General features: G+C 41.4%; 2 protein-coding genes across 2 annotated transcripts in view; one reads left to right on the top strand and one right to left on the bottom strand.

Annotated features, from left to right (window-relative positions):
* Positions 1-8,375, bottom strand: part of LOC143897528 (ATP-binding cassette sub-family G member 5) — a 40,379-nt gene extending 32,004 nt beyond the window's left edge. Inside the window, exon 1 of the mRNA XM_077406284.1 lies at positions 8,260-8,375. The gene's annotated coding sequence lies outside the window, so the exon portion shown is untranslated. The remainder of the gene's footprint in view (positions 1-8,259) is intronic.
* A 367-nt stretch (positions 8,376-8,742) lies between these two features.
* Positions 8,743-16,621, top strand: Mkp3 (Mitogen-activated protein kinase phosphatase 3). The gene is made up of 4 exons (XM_077406305.1): positions 8,743-10,716; positions 11,715-11,900; positions 12,107-12,349; positions 13,786-16,621. Exons 1-4 carry the CDS (start codon positions 10,329-10,331, stop codon positions 14,160-14,162), a joined length of 1,194 nt encoding a protein of 397 aa, XP_077262431.1. The 5' UTR covers positions 8,743-10,328; the 3' UTR covers positions 14,163-16,621.
* Positions 16,622-17,641: the final 1,020 nt, after the last annotated feature.

The raw sequence follows: 17,641 nt of genomic DNA, 5'->3' as shown, positions 1-17,641 counted from the left end.
TTCAGAACGGTTTTGACTCAGGCAAAAGCAATTGAAACGTTTCCTGCGGATGTTTCGCTTCCTCGAACAATTCGTCTGGAGCTCCAAATACAGACCTCATGTTAAAAACATGCCTCATGCTAAAAACTACACTGAATTTCGACATGTCGCTATTGATTATTCACCCTTGTTCGTTTTTTCAAGTAAAAATAATTTACACATTTATAGGTATATCCAACAGAATTAAAAGTGATAATTGATAGTAATAATTCACCACATGAAAAATGTTTTATAAAATTGCTAGAGATATAACTGTGACAGGTTATAAAGAAATTAAACGTCTGCATATATCTGCAATGTGTATTTTTATATCGAAGTATTGAAATAGAGGAAGCTGCTAATTTAAACAATCGCTTAATCGTACAGACTTTTGAGCAATTTAAATATCGTGCATGCATACTACAATAGACAATTTTTAGCTCCTATTACGTTCACCGACAGTGAATGCTGACGTATACATTTTGGAAAGATAAAAAAAAAAACATTGGAAACTTTCCATTGGCTGACAATATTCAGATTGTCCAAAAGTAAAATTCAACGCAGAAGTCATTAAATTGCTTTGTCGAAGAACTCGAAAAAGTTAAACCAATTTTCACGATTCTAAATGATGAGATTAAATTAATTTTCTTAAGCTACTAGTTCTTCGAATCCATGTAAATCTTATAATATCCACGACTTTGAGATTAATTTTCTCAAGTTCTTCGGCAAGCGCGTCAAGTTAATCTCGCGGATTCTCCTCTGTCCCCCTATCAGGTTTCACCAATCATTCGATTTCCGTCTCGTACTTGAACGACCTCTCAGCAGCGTGGCAAGTTATCTGCAACCGACGGTTCTTCGTTACCGTAGCACGTTGCGGCGGGTCAGTTATCGCGCGATTAAACGACAGCGGCGTTCGCGCACTGAGATCATCGTTTAAAAATACGTGCATATACGCCAAGTCGCCGTGTGCGCGTGGCCCGGAGGAGGAGATCCCCGGGCGGACGTGCAGAATCGGGCAAATCGCCCGTTAAAATGATTCCTCGCGGATACCGTCACGTTGTCACGACGTGTATTTATTCCTACGGAGGGCCTTTCAACGTCGTTTTCGTCGCGAGAGCGTCGCGTCGATATTCAATGAGGCGCGAGGCTGCCGCGCGAGACGTGAGTCAATAAAAGAAAACCACATAAACGTGCCTTATCGCCGACGTTTCCGATTCATAGAATGTAACGGTAGATTGGGTCGACGGAAACGACTGAATGGACTCACGAGTAGAAATACTACTATCTTACCTCTTGCTAAGAGCTCTTGCACGTGTACGCGCGCGAGCGAGCGAGCGCGGACGACGGTCGTAGGCCCCAACGATTCATCATTACATTACGTTTTACGTTTTCCTTACGATGAATGAAACAGGAGGGTCCGCCGAGCGCGGGGCACACGAGGGAATCGTAATAAATTATGAAAACCAGTTATAGCTTCCAACCGACCTTGCCCATGCATGTCTCTATATGTGCTATCTATTGGCTATACGGTAAATAACGTCGACGGAGCTACGACAGCGATTCTTCGCGGCTAATCTTATTAACGTCGCCTGGGCGCCTGGCTCGGCGACGAAGGAATTAATTTTGCAACGTAATTAATTAATTAATTTCACGCCGGACTACGTAAATAAGAGCGCTGTTATCAGAAGATTAAATATTACATGAGCGTTGAATTTATTACGAAAAAAGGACGGGTGTTATGTTAAACAAATAAATGTCAAAATTAGACAGCCTTTTTCCACTGAATAGGAAGCATCCAAGTATAGACGTATCGAATAACGGTAATGAGAAATAATGTAACGAGGAAAAATTACAACCAAGATTGTTTTACCGAAAATTGCGATTAAATGAAAGGCATAAATTGACGTTTGTGAAATTTAAAGTAATATTTGATCAGTTGCGAGAGTAAAATAAACAGCATTATATAATAAAAGCCCAATATGATCGTGGGAGTTCTGCGAAATTAAAATCGGCAAACAGAAATCGTAGAAATTGCAAATAACATAAATGGCAGAAATATATAGAAACATTAAATATGAAAAACATTAAATGTTACATTCAGTTTTTAAAACAGCTAAAAATGAAAACGTCAACAGCATTTGTTGTTTCGTCACTTTTGTTAATTTCCTCGCGGACAAGCAATTTTTTCAAGCCCACAAATGGCACAAATGTGAAAAACGTTTGCGAGTGAATCGAGCCGCCGCGAATACGCGAAATACGTGAATAAAGAACGCACGACGAGTGTGCAGCTTTTACTATTGTATTATGCAACACGACCATGCACGCATCTGTATTATCTTTTAGTCACGTGTACTTTGTAATTGGTTACTTCCTGCGGTTACTATCTTATCGCGCGTGTCTCGGCGATTTTATATCTCATATCTATCGCTCTCTCGCGTCTCGTGCATCATATTTTTATATTTTATTGTGTCAGTATACCGCGTGCGTGTGGCTGCCCACGCAGTATCCCTCCGTAGTATCCTACAAGAGCGAAAACGTGCACGCGCGTGCGGAGCTTATATACTCGTGATTGGGTAACATCCGCGAGCCCGGGACTTCCGAGTGCATCGCGAAATAATGGCCATGCCTATTAAGTACGCGCACACCTGTTAAGGTCATCATGCAGACGGGTCTATCGCTTACGTCAACCCGCCGTACGCATTATCGTATACCTGTCGTAATCGGCGCTTGCAACGTATACGTAACGGCGCCACGCGCGCGCGGCTTCCCTTTCGTTTATACGTATATACGTACGTACGTTCATCTCGCGATCGAGCCCGGAATTGACGCGCGATATTTATCATGACGTAAAACGACAACGTGGGATGCACTCTACATCCAATTTATAAATCACCGCTACTTATTATACACCGCGAAAATCTTGATCTCGTTAGAGAGCCATACACGTACCGCGATATTTTGATAGTATTCTAATTTGCTTAAATAAATAATCGATAACCGAGATTATTGCAAAGTGCTTAAATAAGCCTGGACGCGACAGAAATATGGCACGACAGTTTTATAGACCGCTACAATTATATCTCGGAGTACCTATATTGTAGATTGACGATTTGCCGACAAGCCAAAAGATAGATTCCTTAATTACTTGATGTTTAATTGTCCAAATAGAAACGTTTCATTCTGGACCTTAAATTGGGTCTAATCATTTGAGTAGAAAGGCTGATGTTAAATCGACGAAGCACCAGTTAATTTTTGTTCCCTTAAATTTAAGCTATCAATCCTGATTAATAATTCTCTAAACTTTAGAATTGAATCTTAATTATTGTAGAACTGTAAAATATCAATAATAATTACTTTTTTAAGTTAAAAAGGGTGTTTTATTATTGTAATTATTTCATCCGTCTATGCGAAAACTCGCTTATCTTTAAGTAACGCGTTACTGTTTAATTATAGGTTTAATGTCTACTGTCCATGTTTGTCGTTTTACGATGGTCATCAGGGGGAAAGTAGCAGCTTCGTGAAAACGAACGCGGCGAATGTTCGATTGCAACATCGCAAACGTGTCAGTTTACGCGTGACTTCATTTTAAAGTCAATAGGCTACTTAGTCTCGATTCAGCATCAACGTCCATAAACGATTGATAATTAATGCTGTTATCGTTTGATAAACACTTTGCCACATTATAGAGAACACTTGAAAACGAGATAATGTACGCGAGAAAATATAGTTAAAAGATTTTCCCAAGAATCTTCATTTACGAGATAAAAAGTTCACTTCTAGGAAAATTGCCATTTAACCGTTTTTTCTCATTAAAAAAGAAATGTTCGCGAAAACGAGAACCTTTGATCCGATTGCATCAGTTTCAATGTTGATTGTCCACTCCGAGCTAATTACGACTCGACAAAGCGTTGTTTTTAGACGTAATGTCGCTGTAAAAAAACCAAACTTATATAAATACCTGCTGACCTATTAGTAACCGCGAAATGTCATTTAAAACGGAAATGACATCGCAAAGAGACCGATTCTAGCCGTCGTTCGTGTAAGTTACTTTCCGAGAAATAAATTTCAGTCGCGGGCAATCGTGTGTGCCTTTTGAAGTTGAAAATGACATTTTTACAAACGCGCGCGCGGATTACGGGGCTTCGCGGGAATCGCTGTGCAAAATGCGGTTAACGTTGCGCGGATTCACAAGGTACAATGCTTCCGGGAACGTTTGCAAACTTCACACACAACACAACACACAAGCAACACCCACAATCCACAACACACACAGACACACCACAACACACCACACACCCACGCCCACACAACACACACACAACACACACACACACACACACACACACACACACACACACACACACACGAACGGAATGGTATATTCCCAGGCTTGTCACCGGATAGCAGGTGATAGCGAATGAGAGTACTCTCTCTCTCTCTCTCTCTCTCTCTCTCTCTCTCTCTCTCTCTCTCTCTCTCTCTCTCTCTCTCTCTCTCTTTAATTTCGGAAAGGTCACGATTGAGGTATGACGCCACTATATCGTGTCACAATACCGTATCGCTATAGCGGACGTATATGTCACGATCGAGTGTACGGGGGCGTATAGTTATCAAAAGAAAAACCTCGTTTCTTGTCGAGCCCCAAATTCACCACGATAAGAATTATCTCCGCCGATAATATAAAATTATTTAGAGATTACAATTGCACGTTAATTATGTCCATATTCGTGGATAGAGAGAGAGAGAGAGAGAGAGAAAGAGATAAAGCAAGCTGCGTACGATTTTTACGATACTATCTTTTTACTTCGTTATCTTGACACCTAACGTCTTTTTAAACAACTTCTCTGCGATGCCTCGTTATACTCGGTAAAAAAAAAAAAAAAAAAAAAGCTGCGTGAAAATGCGCTAAATATACTACCGTTGGAAGCACTGTTTTTCTGATACATCGCCGGGAATAATGCGCGTAGGCGTTTCCCGTGACGTGGCTGTAATATTTAATAAAATTCTTCAGTTCGTTTTAATGGAAAATATTAATGTAAAAACAATCCAGTCAGAGCAAAGCAGGATATTTTGTCGTCCCACCACCAGCGACTCCTCCGCGTCCTTAGAACGCGCCGTCGACGTCGACGTCGCGGTCGCGCATGGCACAACTTAAATCCGGCGCAGCGAGGAATATATAAATTACATTGTGTAATCAAATAACATAATTTCCCCCGGAATCATCTTTAGAGACATTCGAGCGAGCGAATCATGAATTTTGCATCGCTACTCTCCAATGAGATTCGTTACTAATTCATCGTGCAAGACCTTTCGCCGCGTACCAATAAGAGGCGAGACCCGCGCGCCCACGTTCGATCTCTTCCGTTAATTTTTAATTGCGAGTTTCGCAACAGCTGGCGTAGGAAATATACGCCAACGACGGACAATAATCGTCTACGTTTGTCTCATAATTAGCCATGTTGCACTGTTATTTCCATCTAGGATTCTTCCCGCGCTGTTCCCACGCGTTTCATTGTGACGCATCAAAACGCGCTCTGAACACTATTATACGAGAAAACATTATTAGATGCACAAGCGTTTGTATACTTGGGTACTAGTTTGTACAACATTCACGTTTCCCGATATTTGACATTTCCACCGCGCTAGATTTATGTCTAGATATAAATTCTGTTTACAGTGCCTGATGATATAGCGGAATTTCAGTGCGTCGTGTCGTGTCGTGTGTCATATACAGCATCTCTGACAGTTCTATATACTAGACTAAAATTGAAAAGTGAAATTCCGCACAAAGCGGAATTAATATATAACGTTTTATGTCTCTTTTATATACGCGTCTTTTTAAAAAGGAAACCGCAAAAAGTGAGAGAGGGCAAAAATATGAAATATTCACTGTCTTTTAACTAGACACCATTTTGTAAATTAGATCCGTTATGTTTAGTTGCAAATTACTGGTGTGACAGAAACAATTTATATAAATTTATATCGAAGATCCTTTACTTTTTTCTCTTTAACAAAAAGTCGCACACATCTCATGTTTCTATCCCGTCGCCCCTTCCGTTCCTTCTTCACGCAGACTCGATGAGTCACCTTCGGCGAGCCGATCGCGCCGGAAATCGATATCAAGCGAATCAACGGATTCGAGCTTTCTCGACTACAAGTGCAGTTTCCTTCTTCTGCTTTAATGTTAAAGCCTCCGCTAACTATCCGAGCGTTATTGAGCGTTAGGGTGAGAGGGGTGCGCGCGCGCGGAAGGACGGTCGGGTGCTCACCTTACCCGGCACCCACGCGGATCGAATCCAATTCGTCGGCACGCGTCCGGATACCCGCGGAAGGTCACAGACGCCCGCGGCCCTTTTCCATCCCCCTCTCTTTGCCCCCTTTTTCTGGTCCCGCATCGTTCTCACTCTCTGTCCTATTTCCCACCCTCAACCTGTCCTTCACCCTCGCGAGGCAGAGAGAGAGAGAGAGAGAGAGAGAGAGAGAGAGAGAGAGAGCACGCGCGCGCGCGCTTAAGCGCGATTAAAGCGGCAACCGTGTGATCGAACGCGAAAATCTTCAACGACAGCCGTCCAAATGAATGGAATGCCGACCTACGCCTGGCACAGTCGTCTGATAGGCTGTCGTCCCCTCCCGCCATCAGGGTGAAAGAGAACAAACGAGCGAGCCGAGCCGAGCCGAGCCGAGCAGCGATGAACGGGCGAGGCCGAGGACGGGGACTCGGTGTAAACGGCAAGGGCCAAGGCCGTATCACTCGATGGCATATTTTGCCATCCTCCCGCGCGTATTTCGCTTCAAACCCTTTCGCAACTGCAATCGTAATATCTATAACGGTGTACGGAGCACCCGACAACGTAGGCGGATTTGGCAAAAATTCATTCAAGATTGAAATCAGTCTTTCCTTTGTCGAATTTTAATTGGACCTATCCACCCACGGAGATTCTGGAAATTCATAATTTTCAACGTTTTGCTAATTATGCTATGAGTCATTAAGAGTCAAAGCTCACATAAAATTGCCTAGAGATTAAAATTTTGTTATACACGTTCGCGTTTTCAAGCTGTAATTAATTAGAATCCCTTTCTCTCGCAATCAATTATAATCATTCATGTTCACACTGGGTAATTCTTAAAGATAAATAATTTCAGTTTTCGCACGTGTATCAAATTAAAACATCCTGTATATTATAACTGACGGAGAACAAAAGTTGAGAATAAAACTGGTTATTCATGGTGAACTTTTTGCCCTATTGACAATTTGTGACGTTTGTCTCTATATCAACAATAATAGATTCCTGGTAATATATATTGTAATACAATGTAATACGTTTCAATTAATAATTCAATACGGCGTTGCAGCTTCTATTAATAGATTGTTTGTAAAGTCAAGCTTCCTAGTATCATTCGATATTACGAATGTTACAATATATATATAGAATACACTTTACTTCTAAATCTTTTAACATATCTCTTTTTTTACTCTTTTCTATGAATACACAGGCTAATACCGTGTTCACTTAAGTTTCCAAGTGATAAAAGGATAATTATTTCTATTTTGAAAATTTCTTTCCAATCCGAACGAGAATCTTCCCCTCTTCTTTCCCACGCGTTATTCCGAACTTCTATTCTTGTGCGCGCGCCAGTCACTTTATATAATTTCTACAATCATTGTAATGTAATTCTGGCTCCTTTGAGATCTACACCCGATATTGGAGCACAGGTTTATATTAGAAGCCTATTGTGCGCTTCCATGAAGTCGGGATTGGATCCCGCGAGACGGAGAGGTCATTGTTTCGTCGTATATATGTATATCCGGGAAATCATTATAGTGTACCTCGTCGTACTATAACGCGCGCTGCACGGATTTAGATATACTACGGGCGAATTACACCATCGCGCGACACGCGATATCGCGACTTATCGATCGCGTACAGACGCCGCGACGATAATTATGTGCATTTACAAATAGACCCAGTAACCGCGACGAGGTCGGGAATCATTGAACACGCCGGATAATATCGGTGATCCGGAATATCCGGATATATACGTCGCGACAATTGCACGTTGCAATCGCGACAAGTCAGACACGTTCGACAATGAGCGTGACGAAAGAGTTCATTATATAGACATGCATACACGCGGTATATATGCGGTAAATAGATAACGGGAGGAAAGAGTGGTGATATTGATTCGATCGCGAGAGAGACGGAAGGGTATAGAGTAGGATCGAGAAGGAACTAAACTAACCTAACACTAACGTGGGGTGACGGGATCGTCGATGTTCGGCCCTGTTGGCGGAGCAGCACGTGCACGCCAGTGTGCGTGCATGTCAGCGGTGTATATCCTCTCTCTCTCTCTCTCTCTCTCTCTCTCTCTCTCTTTCTCTTCTCCCCTCCTTACGCGGGTTGTGATAATACGCGCCCACGCACGCGTGAGAGAGCGCGCGCGTGTAGAACGTGCGGTGGCCCATTCCGCCGCCATTCCCCTTCATCGCCGCGAAGCCATGCACTCCGAGCCGCTTCAACGGCGACTTCGGTCAGCACCGACCCCCGACCCAGCCTCTACCCACGCCTAGTTAATGGAAACATCTTTCGTCAATGAACTGACGTCAGCCCGCGCGGCGATTGGCCGGCCGCGCGGGCTCACGTGACCGCCGGCGAATCGCGTCGCGCGCGCCGGCCGCGTCTCACCCCTGCGCGCGACGTACCGAGCGCCGTCGCTCCATTCTTCGACGAACGGACGTTCGTAAGGTGTGGCCTGCGACGAGTGAGCGCGATAGGACAAAAATCGAATCGGTGAAAACAATAGGAGAACCCGAGGAAACGAGAGAGAGAGAGAGAGAGAGAGAGAGAGGAAGAGCGCGGGAAGAAGAAGAAGGCAGGCAGGTAGAAGAGATTCGTGACATACTTCAGATCGTTGCGAAGGCTCCGGCGTCCCTTCGGCCGAGGAATTCCGAATCTCGGAGGCGATGCTGGAGTAGCTGGAGGGACTCGGGTGAGAGAGCGGGAGGGAGGAGCAGCAGTTGGTGGCCGATCCGATCCGATCGGACGGATACGGAAACGCGGTACGGTGGTCGCGGGAGCGTGAGCGCGTACGCGGTCCAGCGTGTGCGCGGCGTGCGGTGTGCGTGACGGCTGACGGCGGGCCTACGCTCTGAAGGTGGGGGCAAGGGGCAAAAGCGCGGCGCGGTGCGACAAGGATGGAACGATCGGTGCCCGCGGGGCGGGCGACGAGGCGAGCTCGCGGCTCGCGCGCGAGCGCCCGAGGGTCGGTGAGCGCGAGATAGAGTGAGGAGTGAGGAGCAGTGAGGAGTGAGCGCGGCGGTCGCGTACGGACGGACATGCACATGCATCTGCCGCCGCACGGGGCGCGTAAACGTTTTGCAGCAGCCGTGCCGTTAATTGGTCGCGTCGTCTTAATTGATTAACGAGGAGATCGATAACCGGGACGAGCTGGCGGCGGTAACGGTGGCAGCGACGACGACGGCTACAGTGGCGGCTGCGGCAGCGACGGCGACGGCGACGGCGACGGCGACGGCGACGGTGGTGGTCGTGGTGGTGGTGGTGATAGTGGTGGTGGCGGCGGCGGCGGCAGCGGCGGCAGAGAAGCGAGAGGAGAAGGCGGAGTAACATATACGCAGCGCGGCGTAGTATCGCAGGAAATGATGGCAACGCGTGAGAACCTGAGAACCCGTCGGTCGTTCGTGCCGTCGACGGGCGAACGTCGCGCGCGATCGTTCTCCGGATGAGGCGTCCGGGGAACGCGTATATATCCGCCACTCAACTCCAAGTGCCATTTTCGTATATCCAGTTAAATATTAATCGCGGGAGACGAGCGCGTGTGTGTGCACGCACCTCTCGCCACGGACAACGTTCTCGGTTCGCGTTCACTCGCTTCTGTTGGAGAACGTGCGACAGGGCTGACGACTCAACGGACGGTATAATTTCTGACACGCGGGCGTGTTGCACCGTGGACTCGGTGGTATCGTGCTATAGTTAGTTACCCCGTTACCCCGGAGACTTCTCAAGCGACAACGAGCGAGAATCGTCTTGACGGAGTAGTAACGACGCTCCGACACAGTTTTGCCGTTCATCGTCGACCGTTCGTCGAAGGCGCCGCGTCCGGCGATGACTGCACTTCGATGGCGCAGAGGCTCAAGAATATCTCTTTATTTATGGGAGAAACATAAACAGTGACCTGAACGCAACGTTTAGATTCGGAAGAAGCCGTTTGCGTTGGTTTGTCCCGGAGAGGACGCAAAGGAAAGGACCACGAAACATAACGGTGTGCGCGAGGGTACGAGATAGAGACTCGAGATGCCTGATAGCGCGATGGAAGAGGACCTTCTCGGTCCGGAATGGTTGTTCGGCGAGTTGAGATCGCAGGATGGTCCCAACAAGCTTCTTATTCTGGACTGTAGGGCACACTCCGACTTCTCCGATGCCCACGTAAGAGGCTCGGTACCTCTGACCATACCCAGTATCATGCTGCGAAGATTGGCTGCTGGTAAAGTGGACCTCTTGTCCACGATACGGTGCTTAGATTTGAGAAACAGAGTGGAGACGTTTCTGTGCGGGGACGAGAACAGAAGGGGGACGTTTGTACTAATCGGCGACTCGACGGACGCGGGTCATCAGGGTGAAACGTTACAAGTTTTGAGCCGGAGACTTAAGAGCAGCGGTGGAAACGTTGCCGCTTTAATCGGTAAGGGAGATCAATTTTTACCCCATGGAATATTAATCCCGTTATATAATTCGATTCCCATTAGGATTGCAGATATAGTTTGACATTTTAAACGCGCCAGACGTCAAGTGTTTGTATTTGGATTTGCTGGAATGCTTTCGTTTGTTTTTTGTTCCCGAATGATAAATTGAATGTAAATGTGAATTTGAGACCTGCAAACGTACAAACCAATATCAATATTCCAATCATTGCTAAATTATTATGTTTATGACAATATTTTAGAAACCAATTTGTGTAATTAATGGCGTGATTTTAATAGATGTTTCTAAATTTAACTATTAAACGGGACAGGATAATTGCTAATTGTAACTCTGCACATTCACACGAATTTGTTGTCACGTGTGTGATGCATGTGCGCAGGCAGCAATGGTAATTCTGGTATAGAAAGGCTTTCAGAAGTAACAGTCGAAGCATGGAGACTGGTTGTGAATGAAATATTGATTTATGTGGGAGGCACATTCCGGTAGAGCCAGACACTTAATTCTATAGCCAGCCTTTATCAGGCTTTAGATAAAACTATTCAGTCATTCAACGTTTTGTTTTGACATGAGAAATTTACTGATTGCGAATGTATTAATACATGTACATTGTGCGCAAAATAGAGAATTATTGCTTGCTTATTTTATAATTTTGTTTTATAATCTTGTTAATAAATATTTGAAGAAAATGTAAATGTTGAAGAGTTATGAACGTGTTTGTGTGATTACTAAAATTTTCTAAATGTTATTATATGCAAAATTTAATTTCCAAGTCGATTGATTAATGACGGGTTTATTGAAAATTTTAGCAAGTTATTGAATTGAAATTTGAAAATATTGATACTTTTTTTTTTATCGTGTGGAATAAAATTATCATATACATATCTTAAATTTTACAAATAAACGCGTTGGAAAGTTTTTGACCCACTTAAATAGATTTTGATCTCAAATAATTAGTTACCTTATTATATTTATTTATAGGTGGTTTTGAAGCATTTAAAGATAAATATCCAGAGTGGTGCGAAGGTAGTCAAGCCACTAATGAATGTGACCCAGGTCAGGACAATAACGATGGTGAATTAATGGGCCTTAGATCCCTTCGAATATCTGCTCCACCAACCAGATCTTATTCAGATTCTGACAGTGACAGCACGTGTGATTCAATTGGTGAGCAGATATTTAGTGTATATATTCTTACTGTAGTTGAATAGAATCATGTAACGATAATTTGTATGAATAAAAAACAATATAATACATAAATAATATATATATATATATATAATACTATATGATATAATGTAAAAATAGAATATGAAGATAGAGAAAAATGTAATACAATAATAATAATGAATTCGTGTTTCCGTATTCCACAGGTCCCGAGGAAGATAAAGATTTTCCGGTGGAAATTTTACCTCATTTGTATCTCGGTAACGCGGCCAATAGTGAGGATCGCGAGTCTTTAGCGCGGCACAGGATACAGTACATACTCAATGTGACACCGGATTTGCCAAACGTATTTGAAAGTGGTGGCTCAATAAAGTACATGCAGATACCGATAAGCGATCACTGGAGTCAGAACTTGGCTAGTTTCTTCCCGCAAGCGATTCAATTTATAGGTGAGTGACGGCATGCCGATATGTGAAGCATTTTTATTGAACAAACTATGTAAATTCGAGTAAGAATTATTTTTAAAATAAATTGCTTTTTGTAAGCATGTTTGTAGGTAGTGTATTTGTTTAACTCGTTACGTGAAACGTAAAAAAAGCAAGCGTTTCTCGCGAAAAATAAAATTCTCAGCTTATCGATTGGTATTTTATATTCTTAATCAATGAATATTTCGTTGTCCACATGCGTGCTTCGCTATAAAAATTATGCTAATAATAGTGATATATAATATCTAGAATTCAAGTAAAATATTTCGTGTGTCACATATCAGCAAAGAAAGATTTTCTTGATACAACATTTTTCACGTCCCGTATTATTTTAACATATGTACATAAGAATGCGCGAATAATGTGAACTTTATTTACCGCATCGGAGCTTTTTCCGCGTCAAAATCTTGTTCTGACCGCTTCTTAAACAGGATTTCCTGTTTAAGAAGGTCCCCCGCGCAGCTTCTGTAAGGGGCATTCTTATAAATAGGTTCGCCTAAATAGAAACTTTCCCACGTGGCGGGCAAGCCGCACTAGACAATTAAACAACGGATGTCCGGTTAGGCCGAGAGCTATACTTAAGCCTGAATGGCGAGGTTTGGCACTGCTATTGAGCCGGTCTGGCACTTTTGACTGTCCCGACGCATTGCAATGTTGGCAATCCGACTTTCCTTTGTTAGCGCCATTTAAACGAATTCGTCATGATACGCATTGTTTTCTTTAGCATTTCCATCATCATTTTCTAAGTAATGAGCATTGAACATATCGAAGAATAGTAGCTGACGTAATCGCTAATTAGTATCTCCCACACACATTCATATAATCTTCATTGTACAGGGTGTCCCAGACCTGCCCTACCCAGGTCTGTTAATGGCAGATACCTGAGATCATTTTGAGACGAAAATCCTAATACCAAAATGCCGAGGCTATAATAGTTTTTAAATGAGAAGTGTTCAAAGAAGTTTTCTCATTTAAAAACTATTATTATAACCTCGGCATTTTGGTATTAGGATTTTCGCTCACGACCTGCCGTGCCACTTGTCAGGTATGGCAGGTACCGGAGATCATTTTGAGACGAAAATTCTGTTAGGATCTCGGGTATCTGCCATTAACGGGTGGCAGGGCTAGGACACTCTGCATAATAGCTCTCAAATAATGATGTTGCATCTCAAAATCTCAATGTTTCAACAAAATTAATATTAAAATATCGTATTTTTTCGATCTTCCTATATCAATTGATTCAAGAAATCCGCGTTACGCACTTTGGAAAAGCATTATAAAATAAGCTTATATTTTGCTGATTGCGTGAAATATGGCAAATAAATGTTAAATATCAGTGTAATAATTGATCGAGTTAACGACTGTAGGATTAAAATCGCGATGTGTCACGTATTTTTCAGAGGAGGCACGGAACTCAGATAAGGGAGTGCTGGTACATTGTGTGGCCGGAGTTTCTCGATCTGTCACGATCACCGTGGCTTATCTCATGCACAAGTGCAGCCTCAGCCTGAACGATGCTTTCAACCTAGTACGTAGTAGAAAGTCCAATGTTTCACCGAATTTTCACTTTATGGAGCAGTTGCACAGCTTCGAGCGGGAGTTGAGGGACCGAGGGGGAGAAAACAAAAGTAACGACCAGAGGTGCATTGGAGCATGTCGACCCAATGGGCCCTGCAATTGTCCAGCGCCCAGCTTCCTGAGTCCCATTGATCTGGGACTCAGTCCCGACTCGGGAATCGAGTTTGACAGGTGGGCGGCAAGCACACCGGCCGAATGAAACGAACTTGGGGGTACCCAATACAAATTTTAGGTCTCTCCGTCGTACGCATTATCAGGGAAATCCTGATCGAAGGTTATGATAATGCGCTTTATCATTTTTGATATGCGAGACGAGCACTGAAGTTCGCCCCCGCCGCGGTATATTTCCAGATGAAATGGAATATACAGACGCGTTTGGGGAGTGCCGAGATGTAGATTTTAGAGGCATCCGAAGTTAGTTATCGCGCCGACACTTCCCTTTCGTAATTTCTCGTTTCTTTCGAGCCTCTCATTCCTGGTGTAGCTACGTACACAGCTACGTTTATTGAAGATATATAAATTATTTAAATTCTGATTAAATTGAGTTTTAAAAGGATTAGTTTCCAAGGATACGCGTGCGTATCGCAACACTTGTTTAATACTCAACGTATAGAAGAAAATATACGAATACCTTTGCCAAAATTTAGAGACAATTTAGGAATGAGGGGATTAATACTTGAGAAAGAAAAATATATATCAATTAGAAAAGAAATTATCTCTTCGTTAGACGATTAGCTTTTCAGCATACGCGTTCAGTAATAATATGCTTCGATATATTCCTGCAGCGACGATGCCTGTCTATCTTGAAATTTTCGTTTACGAAAATTTGGGCACGTTATGTTACGCCGTCGAATCACGCTGATACAATGCAGTCGTGTTGTGACTTAGGGAAAGAGTAAACGATATGGCTGTTAATGCCCTTCTGTAAAAAAAAAAAGAAGAAGCAAAGTTTATAATGCTCTTTTCTGAATTGTTGTGGCAGCAAAGGACGTTGAAAGTATTTTGTAAACGAGATCCCGTAATTTCTCATCGCGCAACAGTCGCGCAATTGTAATTGTACATTCTGATGTTATGCTTCCAAGTTTTGAGAAACCTTTAGCGTGTATGATTGTAAACGGTATGCGAGATATATCGGATTCAAGCACTGTGTATTTGCGAGGTAATAATGCATACCGCCATACCTCAAGAGAGCTCTAGAACATATATATATATATATATATATATATATATATATATATATATACATATGTATATTTTAATACTTCTTTCCCCAAATCCTTCAATTAATGAGGCTGTGTTTATTTTACTGCAAGCGATATTTCATGCGCGAAGTAATCTCTAAACGACGAGTTCCCACCAGGCAATTAAAAGTAGTCGAAGATAAACATCACCGCTTAGTATGCTAAGTTTTGTGGTACAAAATTAAGGGAGGTTCTATACACACAGGGGCGAATTTAAAGTTTCGTGAAATCGATAAAAAAAAACGATAATTTATTCGTAATATTCGCGTAAGCTACTAAGAAAGCGCAGATATTTTCTTTCGGAAACTAGCATTTTTAAAGTCTGGCTCAAGTAAAAGCCGAAGTTCCGTTCAACTGATTCTTAAATCCGCCACTGAGCTTCTACTCAACTATAGTCAACTATAGTTTATGTAAAAAGTAAAACTCGACATTTGTAACGAGTAATTTTCGATGTAGTTTTTCAACACACTATAAAGTAACTTACATCGGGTAATTGCCTCAATGCATTCTGACCTTCGAAATGCGCGAAAGGTATATGCACGTCGCCTCAGGTACATATGCCAGTAACTTAAGTTTAAGAGAGGATACATCTTAGGAATCAGTGCATTTCTGTAGGGCATTCCGAATCTCTCTCTCCTGCTCATAAGAAAAACTAGGCTTGCCACTGGTTTTAACGGAGTTAAAGGAACTTGCGTCCAAGTTACTCAGAAATGGTGCATGAAGGCGTTACTTTAAAATCTTCTTCTTTATCAATTCGGAAGGCATGGTTTTGAAATTACTGAAATTAATATGCTATTATTAATAGTAGGTATATTTAGCCTACTAAAAATGTTTGTAGAAAAGTGCTCTGATTTTTTTAAAGATCTTATTTTATAAAAATCTCAACATCTTGTTTCGTTACATCACAGCCCTTGATGGGCCAAAGCTTTCAATATGAAGTCCTATGCGGACTCTTGACTTCCTCATTGGTTTCGTCACAATTGATTTCTTGATATATTTATATGTAATGTTTAAATGTTTAAATTAAATGTTTTTATTAATTTCGTTTTAACAATTGTTTTTTTTACCTGAGATAAATGTTACTATAATATTAAAGTAACGCTTTCAAATATCGGAAATTGATCTTATTGTCAAGCAGACTCCGTCGTCACTGTTACATACAGAAATCTGAAAGATAATGGTTCCTGCACGTTACATCTTTGCATCAGAGCAACTTCGGATTTTTTACATAGATACTTTTCTACACGAGGACGTTGGGCCTGTGCATTCGTATGAAAACGCATCTAGTTATACATTGCTAGTAATAACTCGTGCGCTAAATTGGATTCTGAATTGTATGAATCAGCACTGTTTCTATTATCTTACAGATCTCAGATATATATTGAAAGTTATTTTTATAAAAGAAAAGAAATGCATCCACACATTCCCGAGCCAAAATGGTCTGACACTGTAACTATCTTTCATCTACTACTATATGTATCGTTCATTGAGCATAATTGAAGTTAATATGAGTGTATACAAATGAATGTTATTTTTGGTGTAATAATTAACTGCAACAGTTGTGGTAATTAATAACTCGTGGCTATTGAGGGAGTAAATTGATATATAACTATCGAAATATATATATGTATATATATATATATATATATATATATATATATATATATATATATATATGTCTATATATGTATATATATATATATATTTGACGTTAATGTAATAACAATATTCTACTATTACACTGTTGTCTGTTGTATGTTTACTGGGTGCGTGTGCCCGAGAAATTTAATCAAATATATGTGTATATTATATAAATTATTATTTTATATATTCATCGTTGTATATATATTTTAACTAATTTTCATTAGAAATACGACTTATCTTACTTAAATTGTAAGTAATCCATTGTCATTTAAGCAGGTCATTTACATTCCATGCAGGTAACTTTGTCTCTTACTTTCCAAATTTGTTCGACGATATGAAACGAAATAGATATGCGTTGTACACATTTCTACGTTGAGATATTATATCTGCCATGGCAATAGTAATAATTAATTCAATTTTTATTATCTGAATGTGTAACAGTCGTTTTAATTTTTTCCTATATTGCAAACACGTTAATTAATTCATTTTTGTACTTCTGATGTAAAATCGATAATAAAATTTGGAGAAATAATTCCTTCGAATTTTGTGTTATCGATATATATTATAAAAATATGTATTATGTATTTCTTGACAACATGTTCGTTTACTAAGAAATATTTATGTATGCTTTACGATAAAAGAAATTAAAAAAGTACGTAAAAGCACTAAAGTACATATCATTTTATCTTAGTCCCGAAACAGTCAATATGTATGTCGAATAACTTTATCTTGGTCAGTTGTAATGAATAATTGAGCATAAATAAATTGTTAAGATATTAATTTAAAACTTTAA

Source organism: Temnothorax americanus, unplaced genomic scaffold, assembly GCF_048541705.1.
Source record: "Temnothorax americanus isolate GAGA-0224 unplaced genomic scaffold, ASM4854170v1 Scaffold20, whole genome shotgun sequence".
Lineage (NCBI taxonomy): Eukaryota > Metazoa > Arthropoda > Insecta > Hymenoptera > Formicidae > Temnothorax > Temnothorax americanus.
This window is presented reverse-complemented; position numbering and strand designations above follow the sequence as displayed.